Here is an 18,967-nt window from a genome sequence, read left to right as displayed (position 1 = left end):
AGAATCAGTTCTCTTTCTATCACCATATATTAGACTCTAAAGTTTCTCTTGATGCCCTTTGCACTTAGTTAATGACTTGAAGATTTTTAATTTTAGAGTGATGGTTCCAAGAAAGCTGAGCACTCATTGCAACCTTCTTTATATCAGGCACAGAGCTGTCACCAGATTTAAAAGGGTTGATTAAGAATGATCCTTGTCTTGGAGGAACTCTCAGGTTGGGTCAGCTAGACATACTCACACAGACATACACCTAAATAATGATAATGCAATGTGATACACGCTCAAAGAAACGTTCAGGGAAAAGTGCATATGATACGAGAGAAAGGGTCAAAGAAAAGGTAACCTCTGACATGGGTCTCAATGAATAAATAAGCACTTTCTTGGTGGATACGGAAGAATAGTGCAGTTAAGGGAGATGAACAAAGTGCTTGTGAAGATGGAGAATGGCACGTCCACCAATGCGATACAACAGGCCTTGGTCTGTTAGCCAGTGAGTTCAGATATCATCCCACAGACAATGGGAAGCTAATGAAAGATTTTCAGCATGGAGGCTTGGTTCGATTAAGAGTTTAGAAAATACTCTGAGAAAAAAAAAAAAAAAAGAAGAAGAAAAAAAAAAAAAAGAAAATACTCTGTAGAGCATGGAATGGACGAGAGAATAGAAACAGTGAGGCCAAGTAGGAAATTATTTCTGAAGATCAGTATGGTTTATGCACTACAGGCAAATTCGGTTTCTTATTAAACACAGACACACACTGCTACATACACATCTACACACATATGCAAAGACTCACACAGTAACCGCCCACGGCAGACTGTGCCCACGAAGTAAGAAGGATAAAAGGGAAGCATCACATACTTGGACTTATTGAGACTGGCCTCAGCTGCAGCTGCCTGGAGCAGCTGGGTTGATTTGCTGGCAGGGACCCCAAAGACTGCACTGTGGGTCACGTCACTGAGAATCCGCCTGTGCCCGGCACGTTGGGTCTTGGGGGATGATGGAGGAGTGAGAGATCCGAGTTTCTGCCCCTGGGTGGCAGGAGGTGGGGTTGTCTGAACCTTTGGCTGTTGTCTTACTGGGGCCTGAATCTGCTAGGAAGATAGATGAAAAATATTCCAAAAAAAAAAAAAAGGAAAAACAGATAAGCATAACCAAAAATACCACATGAGAGACAACATAGAACTCAAATGGCTGAGTTTATCAGTCACACCCAGAAAGAAAGAAAAACTAGGCTTTGACCATCTGAACTATAACTTTGGGACTGATACCAACATGGTGCTTCTCTGGTACTTATACATAAATTTCAATTTTCATCACCAACAAGATACAGGGCAACCATATGTTATTCAGTCCAGAGCATACGACTACAGAAGCTATTCCTAGCTCTAAAGATCTAGAACATATCCTTAAGGACCACTTTCTGCCTCACATAGAAACTTATTCAGCATGCCTCCAAATGGCAGACAGTAAGCATTCTACAACCACAGTCAGAAGCCAACGAAAGCATACCTCCAGCTAAAACACATTTGAGCTAAATGAGTTCTGCTAAGAGAAAACTGACTAATATAGTTCAGACTATTAGTTAGGAATAAGTTAGGTAGAATTCCACTGTGATTATAAATGGTAGTGCTTTTTTTGTTCTGTTGTTAACACTCTCTATGTCATTGATAGGATGGATCTACAAGACTCTTTCTGTGGCAACCACTGAGAAAATGTATAGCATTGGGACAGTGGCATTTTGTTCCGATTGTCAGTTTAGAAATGGCATTAAAGAAAGAGAGAATATAGTAAGAAGGAAGAAAAATGTAAAAGCCCTTGATGATTACTGAATGTCAACTGTAATTGAAAGATTTTTAAAAAAGAAAGTAAAATAAAAAAAGAGCCCTTGATGATAACTGAGAACACTGTGGACCATTTTCAGAAGGCGGGACAAAATGTCACCACAGAAAAACAAACAGTTTGGAATATCCTTGTGACCATATGGTTAGCCTTTCAGCATAACTCACGATCTACAAAGTGCTATGTTAAGAAAATGAACAAAAAATAATGTTCAAAAGGCCATCTAACACTTTTCATTAATTCTATCAATCCAGAGATAAAAAGACTTAGAATATGAAATGCCTCGGGTATGTACTCCTCCCCTCCAGTCTCTGATCTCAGAGTAGAGCTGCCCCTCCATGCTGCAGCTCAGTTCCCACATTTTGTGTCACCAAGGCGCTCAGAGAAATTAGGGAAACCGGAGTGTCCAGCTACTTAGGCCAGGATGCTGACAGCCTGCGATTTTCTGTCCTTCTATTTACTCAGACTTTGAGGTTTGTTGAGACAGGCTATGTGCATGTGTGAGTACAGTCATTTCACCAATGGGCTGAATGATACACTATAAGGTTCCAGTATCGATCAAACCACGCTCAGAGCATAAGGCGGCTGACGGCATCTCTGAGGGAGAGGCAGAGTGCTCCACGAAGAAGACCGGAGCTCCAGCTCCACACCTTCCTTCAGGGGTCAGGGTTCCAAGGCCAGCCTAAAGCAAGACCTACAGGGACCAGAGAAGCTTAAAGGACAGAACTAAATTTGCTTACTTCTTGGAGTTGAAGACATTCATTCCTTTGAAAAGGGTACTTAACTCTTGAGTCACTTAATTTCAAGAGTCCAGACTACCTGGAGAACATTTCCCATCCTCTTACCTAGAAGAGGTACCTGTGAGCGGCACCCTGAGGAACAGATGCTTCCATCATGAGGACACCTTACCCTGTCACAGCAATCGACTAAAACAAGCGGCTCCAACGTGTTCGCTACTCCTCACAACATGTCAGGCAGAGAGTTTCTTTCTATTTAGAATCTAAGAACGTGAGAGTTGAAAGGGACCTTAGGGAACTTGGATTCCACTCCCTCTCTTTACAGGAGACAGACCAAGGCCCCCCGAAGCTAAGTGCCCACACAAGGTCACAGGGTCAATTGGGGACCGAATTCATGTTTCTTGACGGCAGGTTAGGACTCTCTTTTCTGCCTCCTCATCCAAAGATGGAGTTAGGAAGGGGGAGGAGGGAGACAGACCACAGGGGAAGGAGAAGCAAGGCAGACGCAGATGTTCGTCTTGGTGAAGATTTGTTCCCAAAACAAAATACATAATTGTAAAAGGAGTATAATCACATCAAGGAATGTAAGGCTATAGACAAGAGGGGGGAAAACTACCCAGACTTCCATTCACCACTCTAACACAACTGGTCTTACCTTTTTGGTATCTTATATTTAAGTGTCTTTTCAATTACCTACTTTTCCCATAATTTCACATCTCTTCTAACATTATCTCATAAGTGTTTTCATTCTGTTGTACAAACTTTATAACCATGATTTTTAACGGCTGCAGTTGGGTTCTTGAATGGTTTAGGTTGCTTCCATTCTTTTGGCTACTACTAATAAGGTGACATCTGTGGCATGCGGCCACTTTCCTTTACAGATTATTGCTTTAAGATGGCAGTGTATACTTTACATTCATCCCCTTGCTTCTCTAGGTAAGTCCTGCCAAGGGTCACCAAGCAAAAGGCTAGTCAAAGGTGGGAAGCTCTTGGGCTCCTGGCACAAGCACGGTCTGCTCCTGTTCCCTCACTGTCCTCTCAACCAACTACCCTTGAGCAAAGTGCTCAAAGTAATTTTTTTCACCCAAGGAACATGGAGAAGGTTCCTAATTCATTCCCAAGAGTGGGAAAGCAGAGGGAGCTTTGTAAGTATGAAGTGCAGGAAGCGGCAGCTGATCATTTCATCCCCCAGGATGAGCATTTGTTACAAACCTTGAACACAGACCAGGACTCTCTGTTCTTGTCCCAGCTCTGCTCCTATCAGTCTGTGTGTCCTGGGTAGTGACTTTCTAGCCTGGGCCTTAGTTTCCAATTCCATTAAAGGAGGGGACTGGACTAGATAATTAGTATCTCAACTAGCACCAATAATTTTTTTAAAAATCCATTTTCCCTTAACAAGAGGAACTTAATCTCTTGCTAAAAATAGAGTAGCTGTCTATCACACGCCTGCAGGAAGGTTGAGTTGTTTCGGAAACGAAGGTGTGAAGACACTGTACACACACTTAGCTGAGACTTAAAGAAGGCAATCTATTTACGGCACTGCTTCCTTTTGAAGGGATGTAGGTTTTCTGGTTTAAGATGGGCGACAAAACTCTATTAGAAATCAGTCCTCAGAAAGATGGTTTCTTACTTTTCCTTCATTCGTCTAGTAGTTGGACTTCCCTGGGAAAAAGAGAGTAGCTGTAATACTCCATTGGCTGGGTATGTAAAATGTCTTTTTCTATCACCAGAAACTGATCAATCACTACCACTCAGAAATCAATGAGTACAGAATTAGGGGCACTTATTAAAGCCAAAACACGATGTGCACGAGGATGCTGAAACAAGAGGGGTCAATCAGGAGAGGATGTTGGGGGTCTGATGCTATACTCAGCCAACAGTTAAAAGTGGACATGCCCAACTTCTAAACTGACAAGATGATTCAAAAGTACTCAGATACTCTGGTGACCAGAGGGATTAGGCCACGGCAAATGGTCCCCAGCAAGCAGACCCTTCAAGGGTGCTGTGTGGCAGACATACGAGTAATTGAGGTCCAAGACAGAATAAATACAACACTGTCAGTACTCGGGGTAAACGTGGGGGCTCACATGAACCTCCAGAGACTGAAAGGGCCACAGTGGTCAAACTGCCCCTTGAAGAAGGGAAAGGAATTAACTCTCATCCTACTAAGGTCCTTCACTTTTCAACACAAGCGACAATAAACAGCTCTTTCCACCAGCCTACTTTCAAAGTGATAAATAAGAATGTTCATCTTCATCGGTAGCCTAGAACCATGTTTTCTAAAACCTCTCCCACCTACAGAATACCTCATGCTACGTAGGGTACATCAACAAAAGGGCAAATATTTTAACTGCAGGATGGGAAGCCGCGTGGCCCCAGTCCAGAGGCCACCACACCATCTGCTACTGCCTCTTTCCCACGGCCTCGCTGCGTGCTTGTCTCCTGCTTTTGCGCTCTGAGCCCTGGTTGGTCCTTACCGCTGGCTCCTGGGCAGGGGGCGGCTGCGCGGCTGCGGCCGGCTGTGCCTGGGGCTGCTGCACTGCCGCCACGGCCGGCTTCTGCTGCAAGGCAGCCTGCTGAGTCAGCAGCTGCTGCTGGTGCAGGGCTGTGGCCGGTGGCGGCTGCTGAGGCTGCTGCTGTGGCGGCTGCTGGTAGAAGTTCTGTATCAGCTGCTGTTGGGAGCCTCCTTGGGACACCACAGGGAACTGGGCAACTGCTGGTTGCTGAGTTGCTGGGTGTACTGCCTGAAACTGAGCAGAACAAAGTGACAAGAAATAACTAACCCATTAGCAAATGAGTATCCCTAGCACCAAGACTGTGGTCTCCAAATATCACTTCCATGAGAAGGAAACAGAGTTCCTTAGAGAAATGGCTGATTCCAGGTCAAGGGCAGCCTGAGCCTGGAACCCCCCGTTACACCAAATAGCAAGGAAACCATAAAGACTACTGGAGTCATAGCCAAAGGACCCAGGAGTCAATCTGAAGAGACTTCCCCTGGCCAAAGTTGGGGCAATTTGAGCATCAAAATAAACAAAATTTTTAAAACTACAATGTATGGAAACACATCAAATATGCTAAGATCTATGAGCTCATAATAATACTAAAATAAAACAAAACCCTCACTGTCTACCTTTGGATGATAACTAGGAACAAATTCATTCTGAAAACTGGTCAACACGGAGAAAGAATCACACATTTTTCTTGCCGTTTCTGTATAAACAGTACCTCGTGATAATCAAATACTTGATGAAAAAAGTTCCTCATAAAAAAATCCTAGCCCCTAAATGAAGAGGGAATGCTAGAATATCACCATTTTTCCATCGCTAAGGAATTAATGGACTTAGGAAATGATCAGCAATGGCTGCTAAGCTGATGGGGAACATTCATGGATCTTAATATTATTAAAAGAGAGGACAACAGACGCTATACATGCCTCTGGTGTGAGATAACCAGAAAAACAAAGAACAATCAAACTGAACTGAATACTGAGCAAGCCTCAGGAAATTACCAGTTTACACAGGGGATGGAGAAACATATTAAAGAGAACCACAGGGATGCCGTCAGCCAGATCCAGAATATGGAAAATTCTATGGACAAGTGACCCAGTTACTTCAAAAAAAAAAAAAAAAATGATAAAGGGGGGAAAAGAGAGGAAGAGGGTACCTATGGTTAGAAGGGAACTTAAAAGATAAAAGATATATTCATCATTATAAAATGAGTATGTTCATAGTAAAAAACATGAAAAAAGTATCAAGATAATGAGAGGAAAAAAGTATATAACAACTAAATACAACGTGTGGACCTTGTTTGGATACTGATTTAAAGAAGCAAACTTCAATTATGAGACACGAGAAAGAGTTAAACACTAATAGACATTTGATGATGAGAAATTGTTTTTTTCCTCCAGTATATGATAATGGTATTGTAATTATGTTAGAAAAAGAAAAACAAGGAGTCCTTAAAAATAAGCTCCCTCCCTGAGGTCCCTTAGTGAGGTAAAGAATTCTCATGGCCTGAGAAGAAAGGTGAAAGGGAAGTGATCCAGACTGCTCCATCACGCAATGCTTCATGGTACCTGCATGTGGGAGCAGCACTGATGTGATGGTTAATGGCTGTCTTCCCCAGGCAGGCTCCTGTACCTCGTGGGCCTTTCCACAGTGACAGCTCTGATATGCAAAGCGTGCGTCAGACTCTGACCACCTTACCTGTGGAGCCTGGGCCTGCTGTGGTGGCTGGTACAACGTGCCTGCTGGCGGCTGTGGCTGTGGCTGTGCTTGTGGCTGCGGCGGCTGCTGTGGCTGCGGCTGCGGCTGCTGCTTGAGGAAGAGCTGCTGCTGGTGCTGGGGTGTGGCCTGGGCCTGAGTGGGCAGGCCCTGGGCTGGAGTGGAAGGTGTCTGCTGTGGGGTGGGCGGAGCCTGTGGCTGCTTGGGCTGAGATTGTGGTAGAGGTTGGCTGGCTGGGGGCTGGGTTTTTGGTTGGGGAACAGTAGCTAAAAGGCCAGGCTGATTGCTGGATCCTGCAAGGAGAATGAACTCTATATAAGGGTGCAGAACTCTTCTGGACAAAACTGGCTTTCTTTCTTGCCAAAGCAAGAAACCAGGTGATAAGTGGACGGATCATCTTACGATCCATGTGCTCCTCACTGTCTTTGTACCTGGAAGGTCTTTCCTTCTTGCTAATCTGTGTGCTTGATATTTTTCAAAACCAGATTCAATACTTGCCTCCTTCAGAAAGTCTTCCCTTATTCACCATCCCATTTAGTCAATTACTCCTTTAGTCAGCATCCTGAGTATCTACAAATTCAGTTGGCCTTTGATGCTATTGTATATAAACACAATCTTTGCACTTTGCTGGCATGCCGCAGAATAAAAGCATCCTTTGATGTTTTGCATGCAGGTTACAAAACCTCAGTCTGGATGCCTGGCTATAAGTAGACGGCCACCAAATTCACCAAAAGCAGTGAATTGAGTTCAGTTACTTGATACTTTGGGTCAATCCGCTTTATGGAATTATACTCAGTCACCTCATTAGAAACAGAATACCAAAACATGGAGCGGTGACAGGTAATTCAAGAGACAGCATCACAGAAACAATTCTTCTATGTCAAAAAGAGGTGAGTCTTGCTTCTTTAAAGGCAAAGAGAAGTATATGAAATAAATAGGTAGGTATGGGATAAGTGGACCAAGCCACAACATCAGGGCCAAGACTAGAAAAAAAACAGAGACAGCAGGCTTCAGTGGTCTTGGAGATCCCCCACCGATTTCAATGACAGGCCTCCCCTTTTGCTGTCCTCTTGCTGTATGATTTCAATGGCAGCTCACCTTTTGTTCCTCAAGGAAAACTGTTATACTTTATGTGCCTCTCTGCATCCTACCCCTGAAGCAAAACCAGGCTTTCTAAGACTTCTCTATTGTCCAGGATAACAAGGAGGTAGACCAAATTTCAAACTACCCGAACTGACCTCCAGCCTGAGGTGGGGGCTGAACCGTGGCCCTCTTTCGAGGTGTCAGGGCCGGCTGGATGGGAAGGATTCCTGGGTTCGGCTGAGTCTGCCCGGCTTTAGGCCTCTGGCGGGGCGCAATAGAAGTCTCTGTGGTGGGAATGGGATCTGTCAGTCTAGACAAGAAAAAACAAAGATTGTGTTAAAGTGTGGGAAAATGGGGGAGGGGCAGAAAGAGTACAAGATTAGCTTTCCTGTCCACACTCATCCAAACCTTCCACGTCTGCTTAATCAACATTTCCCAGAGGATGTTATGTGTTATTAGACGTTACGAATACAGACTTCATGGGTAAATAACTTGTAACATACTGATTAAAACATTGAGCAGATTTCTTTCCAGCAGAACTTTTCCTGTGTGAATATGTACGGAAAACCTCAAAGAGGACACTGTACAAAATACAGTGTTTCTCAAACTTATTTGACCTTGGGACACTTTTACCTAGTACTTTCTAGGATTTCCCAGAATACACTCGGGTGATGATACAAAAAGGATGGTTTTCAGATGTAGAGGGAACTCAAACATGATTAGAACTAGCTGTCAAAATGGTCTCTCTACAATAAAAAGTATGTAAATGAGCTAATCCAATAAGACAACCATAAGGAATAATAATTCAAGATAATGGATTTGGGGAGTGTGACAAATATTCACATTTGCTTTTTTCCATGGTAATGTAATATTTATTTACCTGGGCATAGGGTCAACCAGAGTAAAAATCCCACTGCCCAGTCTCTCCTGCTATCAGATGCGGCCATGTGTCTAAGTTCTAGCCTTACATGGGATATAAACAGATTCTTATGTGGCAGTTTCTGCAAACCTTAAGAAACACCTGGTGCATGCCCTTTGTCTCTCTTCTTCTTTGGCCATTCCTTGATCCTGCTGCTTGGAGCAGGATGCTACCATATTGGTTCATGAGGTCATGGCCACACTGTAGGGATGGTAGACTGGTGGGGGCCTGGGGTTTGGGGGGAACAGAACTGCCCTTCCAGCACTGGACTACTTACTTCCAGACTTTGTTTACTTGAGAGAGAAAAAATAACCATCTATCTTATATAAGCCATTGTCGTTGTGGGCTTTCTGTGACTCACAGCCAAATCTAATCCAAGCTAGCACAGGGAGGAATGCGGAGTGCTCTGCTTGCTCCTTGTGATGCTGCTGAAGCCTGGGTGGTGATTCCCATTCATCTAGAGCAGTCCAGGCAGCTGGCCACTACCTAACACAGATCACCGTGGTCATCCTTTGAAAATGCACTTTAGGGAGTACAGCTGAGGTTACGGCCAAAACAAACCAGCTTCAGGAAAATTTCCAAACTATGTCAGACACAGCCTCCATGAAATGCAAAACAGGAAGCAGAGCAACTGGCCGCATGTCCCTCCCTGTGACACACCTCCAAGGTATGTCCACCCTGGCCCCTGAGACTTTGTTTTCATTGGCACCCTGCTAGACGGATGCTCCAATGCTAGGTGACGGACGGATAATGTCAAAGCTACCACATTGGGGGAAGCTGCAACCTGGGGAGGGAGGTGGGAAGGGAAATGGGGCAGATGCTGAGAAAGGTGTTAGAAAGATAAAGCCAAGGGTAGGAGAGGTGAACAGACTTCTGTAGAAAACCCAATGCTGAAAACTTCCACACTGGAATTCTTCTAAGGGTAACATCGTAAAGACATTGGGATTTGGAGCCAAAGAAAACTCTATTTGAACTCTAGCTCCCTACCTACTAACTGCGTGATAAAGGGCACGTCATGTAATCTCTTTTAGCCTTGGTCCCTTACGTGTAAAATGCAGAAATAATCCCTACATCATGGGGTGGATGTGAACATCAAATACATCAATGACTATGAAACACTTACAAAATGAAGAGCGGTCAAATGTCCGTTTGCATGGGCATCAACATGCTGTGAGGAAATACCTGAAGCCAGGATGTCTGGTTCTAAGTTGTCCTATCTGTGTGATCTGGGGTGAATCACTTAACGTACAGAGTAGAAAGCGTGGATACTGTGAGTTTGGTTCTTTCACTAAGTGCACATCAACTAACGAACTACCTTGGGCAACTTACAATTTTGAGTCTGTTTACTCATCTGTAAAATGAAAATAACCTCATAAAAGTTTTGTTTTAAGGGGAAAAAAGTCATTTATATAAAGGATCTAGTATGGTATCTGATATATATGATACCTCAGTAAATAGTGGCTACTTCAAGAATAAAGTGAAAAGGGCCGGCACAGTGGCTCAGGTGGTTGGAGCTCCGTGCTCCTAACTTGGAAGGCTGCCGGTTCAATTCCCATATGGGCCAGTGAGCTCTCGACCACAAGGTTGCCAGTTCAATTCCTCGAGTCCTGCAAGGGATGGTGGGCTCCGCCCCCTGCAACTAAGATTGAACATGGAACCTTGAGCTGAGCTGAGCTGCCTCCCTGATGGCTCAGTTGGTTGGAGCGCAGGCTCTTAACCACAAGGTTGCTGGTTCAACTCCCACAAGGGATGGTGGGCTGCACCCCCTGCAACTAGCAACGGCAACTGGACCTGGAGCTGAGCTGCGCCCTCCACAACTAAGACTGAAAGGACAACAGGTTGACTTGGAAAAAAGTCCTGGAAGTACACACTGCTCCCCAATAAAGTCCTGTTCCCCTTCCCCAATAATAATAATAAAAAAAGAATAGAATGAAAAAGAAAAACCCACCTGTCAGGATTGGGGAGCAAATATGATAACACAAATGAATCAATGTAAATTATAGCTAGGACGACTTAGATCCAAATCTCTTGGCTGTAAGGTCTGTGTATTCTGGCAGCATTATTGAGGTCCATACAAACTAACACTTTGGGCACTCCACAGTTTATAAAAAAGTTTCACAGTCATTGATGCTTTTGGTATTCACACCTATCTTATGATGTAGGTATTATTTTCTCCATTTTACACAATAGAGGACCAAATGTTAGCTGTTACTATGATTTTTATAAATGTATGTGCTTTGTGGGAATGGATCCTTGCTTAGCCTCCAGTATATACCATGTTTAGGCATAGTACAAATGGCCATAAACCCCAAATATTAAGCTATTAAATCAGCCCCAAAAGCCATTCCCAGAGGGGAGCACGGCAGGCTTATATAAGAAATAAACAGTTTACAAAGTAACAACGTGGATATAGTTTGCTAAATTTGTTAAAAACCAAAGTCTCATTACTTTCGAGCCAATCAGCATTCATTGTATAAATATTCAAGGTTTTCTTTGTTGTTTTTTTAAATGTAGAAGTTACTTTACTATTCTATTAAAATTCACATAATCCCATCTAGGGTATATTGTTGATAGTTTGCTGCTAATGTTTCCTTGCCATGGGAGTGTGGAGAAAAGAGGGGTATAAATGTTTCCGGAATTACCCTCAGAATCTGCCATTTGGAAGGCGTGGCAGCCATGAGGATGTGTCCCGAAGAACCTCAATTGTAAAGAGTGTAAAAGACCAAGTGACCCAAGGGCTGCACTCCTGAAATCCAGTGCTGTGCTTGCCACACTTCCCGTGGGCTGCTTCCAGCCTTACCATCCACAGGGATAATAAGGCAGGTCGGGTCCTGGGAGCCACGGAACTCTGCTAGCTGACTTTGGCTCGAGGACTCCCTGACACCTTAGGGAACCTTCCTAAATTGTATGGCAATTCCTAGGTTATTTCCACCCAACTTTCTCCTTCCTCTCTTTGGGTCAGACTTACGTTGCCTCCTGATGGCTCTCCCAGCTCTTCTGGTCTCCCTCCCTATTTTCTCTCCGTATTTACAGGTGCATTTCCCCAAGTAAAATCCTAGCTTCTATAATCCTCTTAGCATCTGCTTCTTGGAAGACCTTATGTTACACAGAATGTGATCAGCTCAGATCCACAGGCTCTTCTGCTGTTCATGGACTCAGTGCTTTGACCTTACATTCCTAACGTGGCCAGGGCCACAGAAAGTAAGGAAAAGGAGGTGGAGGCTTAGGGTGCTGAAGGAGGCTAAACAAAGGCCAGGACACCTGTTTAGGACACTCCTGTATTAGTAATATCTAAAGTCTGCTGTTGCCTCATCTCTGAATGCCCCTGCGCCTACTCCCAAGCAAAGGAAACAGCTGTGGAGTTCTTGATTCTCTTTCACATGTAGATCACTGTATTTCATTATATTCCTCCTTGTACTGCCAAAGAACAGCTTTTGCCTAGAGGAGACAGCTTGCTTTCTAGTTCTGTGCAGCCTCTGACCGTGGTATGAGAAGACCTGAGAGATACAAGGCACGCCCCCTCTCCCCCACCTGCTACCAAGCATGAGCACTAAGGCATTTCTTACCTGGCCTTTGGCTGGGTCTTCTTTGCAGCTGCCTCACTGGCTTTCACGGGTTCAGGAAGCTTTGCAGGAATAGGAGAGTTCTGTAGAATTGAAAGGGAAAATTTTTAAAAAGGACATCACAGATTTTTTGTGAAAGAATAACCAGCATAACTGGGCTGATGGGAAAATGTGTCGGGGTCTTCTAGAGTGGTTTCCTGACCCTGATCTCTGGTAGAGGGGAGGGAAGTTAACCAAAAGCATATCCCACAGGACTCAGCCCCAGTGAGGGAGGCAAATATCTGAGAAGAGGACAGATCAGCCCGAGTACAGCACACTCTTCCGCCATCATTCTCAACCTTCTGTACCGGCTAAGGTCACTGGGGCTTGTTCTCAGTTCCCTTTTCTTCCTACTGCACAGCTTAGAAGTTATGTTTTAAAAGGAATGGAAAGAAACGTCTATAACCTATATTACTATTTAAGCTCTCAGCTAGATCTTAGAGAAGTCAGAGCTGACTAGTGTGTCAAATCAGGGTGTGTTCAGTCTTCCAGGTAGAGTGCTGGGAGAACACCACAGCCACCGTGTGTGTCGTTGCTGAGCCAGCACCTCTTCCCAGCACGGGAGGCACTATTCAATCCACAAGCCAAGCAGAATTCCTCCAGCAAGGGTTCGCACCATCCATCTAACAACATCTCTCGAGGGAGCACCGCTGTCCCTAACCACGGGAAAACTGTGTACCACTGCTGAGCAAGTACCAAATGACTTGAGACTTGTGAGCTGACTTTTTAAAAAGTAGTTACCAACCTGAATGCTTCCAATTATGTTTCATGTTACTTAACTTTATGAATGGGAAAGTGGGTCAGTAAAAGAAAACACGGTCACATAGGTTACTGTACAATATCCCTGATTTACTGTGGGAAACCTGACAAACGGAATACTAGTACTAATAAAACGGTTCTTCACAGGGATGTCCCCTTTCCTTCATGCTTTCCAGGTGGGGTTGATTTCTGCAGAAAATGTCTCCAAGCTTCTCTTCCACCCTCCAAGGGTTCCTCTCCCAAGGGAGGAGGTGTAACTTGTTTGACTGATAGATTGGGAGGAAAAGGTGAGCACGTCTGGCTGGCGCTTGTCCTCCCTCCTTTAGGGAAGAGCTTGTCTCTATGGAATCAGGCGCTCACTGCTTAGTCATGTGGCTCTAATACCAGGGAGCCTGACTGGTCAAGCTACTGCTCTGACTCAGTCTTGTTAGTATTAAAATCAATATTCTGAGCTCCACCTGAATGATTCCCACATCTGATCTAAATGTGGGAGTGAAAGTGGAATGTTATTTCTCAGCACCCTCAATCCCCAATAACGACTTCAGAAGTTCATTATTGGACAAACAGGCAAGATAAGTTCAGATGAGCACTTATTTATCATGGCATCCATTAGTAAAATACTCGAGAGTTGGATCATACTAAAACATGAAAAATACGCCAAGACTATAAAAGGGTGTTTGCAAGAATTGTACTCTGAAAATGGTACGTGTAGAGTTTAGGATTACTAAGTGTAGAAAACATTCCTGTGGCCTGATGTGTGGGGGGGCGGGTAGAGGAAAGGAGGGTGAGTCATAGGTGGCCAGCAGCAGAAGCACAAGCAAGAAAGCTCTGCTGCAACGCAGGAGAAAAGGGTCAAGGGGCGCACGTTCCAGCCGGCAGGGGGACAAGTCCAGGGCCTTGTCTCAGGAAGGCAGCTGCCTAACCACCTCTAGGGAAACACCACAGTCACCTGGCTCTCAGTGAACTGGGAAAGTGGACAAGACAACAGTTTGGTCAATCTTTCAATCTTCACCCAACGTGCTCAACTCAATCCTTAGGGCATTTTTTTTTTCTTCAGTGTAACTGCCTCAGTTTTGTCATTAAATTCTATGGGGAAATTGGATTCTCTTTGTAGCAAATGCTTCATAGTTAGTTTTGCCTGAATGTCCCCTACTAAACAAAGCAAGGGGCATCTACATTCATTTCAACAGCTGATTAACACCCTAGGAATTTCTAAATGACAAGTCAATTATGTTTACTTCCCCTAAAGAAGCACCTTTCACATACCTGTACATTTGGAATCGGGCATTCTTTCTTGAGTAATTTAAATGAGAAGTAGGAGACCTGGTAAATATCCGGCCTTTTGTCAGGGTCTGGTTCCAACATATACCCTAAAACAAACATGTGAACTTTTTTAATAATACCCTAACAGTTAGTACATGAGCTAGGAAGCATCATTTCTCTATTACCAAAATTTTTTTGTTTTAAAATTTTTATTTCTCTTTTATTTCTATAAACGTCAGACAGTGCAATTAGCCCTTTCCCCCCCCCACTCAGAAAGGGAGGCTCTCCTGTGCTAAAATTTTTAAGATCCACAAGAAAATAACAAAGTTTTTGAATTGTAACAAAGATACTTGAAGTTCACACTCTGTGCCTGGCAACAGGGACTCAAGCTCTCAATATGAAAATTCTGGTACCTAGGAAGTTACATGGTCTTTTGCTTCTGGCCTCCTTAGTTCATGTGATCTTGCTAAACAAATGATTATTCTTGAAAATTATAACCCAAATTCAAATTTCATAATTTTATTTATTATTCTTCTATTGGAGACATAAGCTGTTTTCCAGTCTAGAAGGAATCGAAAAATAAATACATCTCTACTTTTATCATGATCTATATAGATCACTTGTCTGTTTCCAGCTGCCCTTTCTGAAGCTGGAAAAATTCTCAAGAAAAAAAGTCTTTAAGAAGACACACACAACACACACACACAAAACAACGCAAGGCAACTCATTACTCAAGGAATCAAAAGACACCAAGTTCAGAAAAAAATTGATGAGGCTGCAGTCTTGTGAAGGCCTTGCAGAACAGGCAGGATTTGAGCTGGTCCTTGAAGGCAGGACAGAATTTAGTCAGTCAGGGGAAAGCAGAGAAAAAGACGTTCTAGGTGAAAGAACAGTCTGAGCAAAGAGGGACTTGGAAAAAGGTAAAAGAATGCCTTGTTATAAGGAGCCAGAGGAGCCAGAAGGCAGAGCAGAGACTTCCTTGTCAGAGAGAACAGGGAAATAAGGCTGGCAGGGAGGGATGGAGCCAGAATACAAAGGCTCTGCAATGCCTCTAAGAATCTGGGCCCTACTGTGGCCATGAAGCTTACTGCATAGGAACGTGACAGGGTGGCATTTTACAAAATTAATCTTGTGATGAAGGTGTGTTGGATAAACTGCAGAGAGAGGGGAGAGGGTACAGTTAATCACCAGTACAGGCATGAGTTGACAGAGTCTGTGTATACTACCATGACAGTGATGAGAATAGAGAGAATGTAATGAAAACGGGAAATGCCAAAGAAAGAACTAATGTCACCTAGGAAATACTCTTTCCTCTCTCTTGAAAGGCATATCCAAAGAAAAACCTTAAATTTCAGTCATCCAGGCTTTAGTGATGACACCACTGATAGAAATTGAAAGCAGGACAAGAGAACCTTGAATTGGGAATAAAAGGACGTGGGGGTGGGGTGACAATAAATTTAATTTTAGACCTGTGAGTTTAGGGTGACAAAAGAATCTTCAAATAGTTTGTAAACTGAAATAGATCAGAGTTTAGAAAAGATGTCATGTTACAGACATTCATAGAGTTGTTTTGCCTAACATGAATTTGCTGCACAAGTGCTAAAAAGGAAAAAAATTATTACCAAAAATCCAATCATTCTAGCATTAAATTTGGCCATTTTCCCATTATTTCCTTCCAATCTCATTTGCAATTCTAGACTAGATATATGCTTTACCTCTGAAAACAATCCAAAACCATTAAACCCCATACTCCATTCCTTTAAATACCCTCCCTCTCTCTCTTTTTTTTAAATAAATGAAAGAGGCTGATTGATAAAACTGGCACACTATAATGGGGAGTCACTTAAAAGTTATCACTGTGTTAACTTGGGTAAAGTTACTTATACTTTCTCAGCTTCAGTTTCCTCATTTGTATAGTGGGGACAATTATATTTATTACATAAAGTGTTAAGAATTAAATGAGGTACAGGTAGGCCCTCAAAAATGTCAGATGCTCCGCCCCACACTGGCTTCTATTTTCTCCAGTGCATCCCCACCCAGGACACCAAACTGGGTGGCTCAGAATTTATAATCCATATGGTTAAAATTTAGATGCTACATGTCTTGACCGATGTAAAAAGGTGATTAAAAAAATAAAAAATCTCTGTTTCTTCAGCATTTTACTCAGGGGCTTATGCAAAGATTGCTTATCCTGCCATCTGGTTAAGGAACATTAGCACATATGCTTGCTATGACAACGCAAAAGAGTGGAGAATTTTAAAATCCAGTGATTAACCTAAATGAGAGGAAAAACCTAGTTCTATAGAGTTCTACAGTCTTAATTATGTATTCAGCCAATGCATTGCAATCATTTTAATTTGAATTGCTTCTAGTTTTGCAAAAATGAATTTCTTATCACTTGATATGAGTCAGCTGGACTCCTTTGGTACCAGAGCTTTCATACAGACTGCAAGAGAACAGAGCAGGACTGTACTGCTCAAAGCACAGTCAGGGTTTCTGCCTGAGTGGCTGACTCAGGTATAAAACAGAGTCTGGATTTCTAGCAAAAAAACCCCACCACTCTACCGTCACTAGACATCTTTGAGTGACCCACCATTACCATCTGATTTCTTTGTCTTTGCATCTAACCCACCACTCCTAGGATCTAATACCTTTATCCTCCAATTCATTCCTAGAGACTGAATATGAGTTAGAGATAAAAATATGAAACTACAAACTTGAAATACTTACTAATTAAGCAGTGCATGTCTTGAGAATATCGAGAGTTATCAGGAATTGTAAAGTTTCCATCACATATTGCCACCTGACTCTCCCCAAATGGCAAAGTGAAGTAGCATAATTTATACAGTAAACATCCAAGAGCCTAAAAAATAAAGACAGCAGGTTATTACTGGTGGTTTATTGACCATAACTACAAATTGGTCTACTGAGAGAGTGGCACAGTCCAAATTTACTAGCAGATATAAAAACTATGTACTATTAACCTATTAGTAACTTGAATTTGGAACCCAATGCCACTATTAAACTGCTGAGTTACACTAGTTACATCATTACCAAATTGTGCTCCAATAAAGAACAAGTATTTCAACTGTTTTGCTCTTAAGAACTAGTTAACACATATGTGACAACCACCTGAACATGGGCAGGTCACCTGAATAATGTTCGTAGAGCTCTAAAGTACTTTTCTTTGCCCTGCTTCAAACAGTAGCAGATCATCTCAAGAATAACCCTGAGGGATAAGTAGACAACGATATGGTATAGTGGCCACTCCTGCTGTGGCACTGTCTGGATTGAACTTGGGAGTTTACAGTCAAGACTGCTGAGATCTGAGATGTGGATAGGTTACTTGACACCTACCCAAATGTCTGCCTTCGTAGTGATGATTTTGCCACTGTACAGGTTGACCATTTCTGGTGCTCGATAGGACAGCGTTGTGTATCTACAATCAAGAGATTCATTTTTTGTTAAATATGTCAATGACATAATTAAAAACCAGGGGTAGCAGACATACAATTTATATATACATAAACAGAGTTCCCTGGGAGCAATCTGTAGGACAGAGCATGAAATGTTAGTGCAGATAAAAGGAACAGCTGTCCTTGGTATGCACCGGTGGCCCTCTAGCAGCAGTCCTAACCTAAGAGCATGAGGGGACCCAGACAGAAAGGCATTAAATAAACTCTAAAAACAACTTTTCTTGGGTCCTCAAATAACAAAATCTTCTCCTGAAAATCCTTGTTTTATGATACTATATTTGCTGATATGTTTTTAAAAATGGTAATCCCCTTTAATGTGGCTTGACACCTAGATGTTATACTGGTGAGGACACTGGAGAACAGCAGAAAGTGGGCCCTGGCTGGGTGGGAGGTGGATGGCTCTTTGCTGCCGGAACAGGGCTGAAACAAGTTTTCCTCTTATCTCTGGCTCAAGAAGAGAGGAGTCTGAGCTCATCTTCAAAGTGAGTATGTCTTGGTGACACCAAGCACGTGACTTGTGCTGCAGTCTCTAGAGCCCAGAGGTACTGTGGTTTAGGTCCACTAGGGCCTTGGATCAGAAGTTTTCATGCCCCAGGCGTGGTTGCCAGGGGTGATGCAGAAAGGATTGAGGATCAAGGTATGAGTGGGCACGTGACACTGGTGATTTACTAGTAGTAAGAGTGAGTGCTGCTGCCTGTGCAAGTCCAACACTCCGCACAACTGGGGAAAACGGGTCAGGTTCTCATTGGAGTCACATATCTAAAGAAGCTTTTCCTCAGGGAAGTCAGTGATTCAGTATCTGCGGAGATTTCAGTAGCCCTACTCACCACTAATGCCACTATCTTGCAGGTGAGCTCCTTACGAGAAGGAAGGAATAGCCAGCAATTCAGGGGTCAGTAGAAAGCACGCCCAACTTATTAACAATGTCATGGCTGTTGCGATCCCTCTTAAACGCATCACAGTATTTCTGTGGTGTGTGCACCATTCAGTTTTTTAAGGGCTCTGTGACGTAAACCAAAATACATATAGACAATGACCGCGGGCACACGGCTCAAGTGCCGTAAG

At 43.2% G+C, this 18,967-nt stretch overlaps 1 protein-coding gene across 11 annotated transcripts in view; it reads right to left on the bottom strand.

Moving 5' to 3' along the window:
- The window catches only part of AAK1 (AP2 associated kinase 1), a 157,672-nt gene that overhangs the window by 38,826 nt on the left and 99,879 nt on the right, over positions 1 to 18,967 (bottom strand). For 8 of the 11 annotated variants that reach the window (XM_074332105.2, XM_074332106.2, XM_019718454.3 and 5 more), the window contains 8 exons: positions 17,784 to 17,865; positions 17,157 to 17,289; positions 14,430 to 14,533; positions 12,369 to 12,448; positions 8,039 to 8,193; positions 6,783 to 7,093; positions 5,055 to 5,327; positions 860 to 1,092 (listed from right to left, as the gene is read on the bottom strand). In XM_074332105.2, coding sequence (XP_074188206.2) covers positions 860 to 1,092; positions 5,055 to 5,327; positions 6,783 to 7,093; positions 8,039 to 8,193; positions 12,369 to 12,448; positions 14,430 to 14,533; positions 17,157 to 17,289; positions 17,784 to 17,865 — 1,371 coding nt within the window. The remainder of the gene's footprint in view (positions 1 to 859; positions 1,093 to 5,054; positions 5,328 to 6,782; positions 7,094 to 8,038; positions 8,194 to 12,368; positions 12,449 to 14,429; positions 14,534 to 17,156; positions 17,290 to 17,783; positions 17,866 to 18,967) is intronic. The other 3 variants (XM_019718461.3, XM_074332110.2, XM_019718510.3) reach the window with 1 other exon arrangement.

The sequence above is a fragment of the Rhinolophus sinicus genome, chromosome 2 (genome assembly GCF_057876585.1).
Source record: "Rhinolophus sinicus isolate RSI-liver-muscle chromosome 2, RSI-T2T, whole genome shotgun sequence".
NCBI lineage: Eukaryota > Metazoa > Chordata > Mammalia > Chiroptera > Rhinolophidae > Rhinolophus > Rhinolophus sinicus.
The sequence above is the reverse complement of the archived record's forward strand: the minus strand, read 5'-3'. Positions and strand labels throughout refer to the sequence as shown.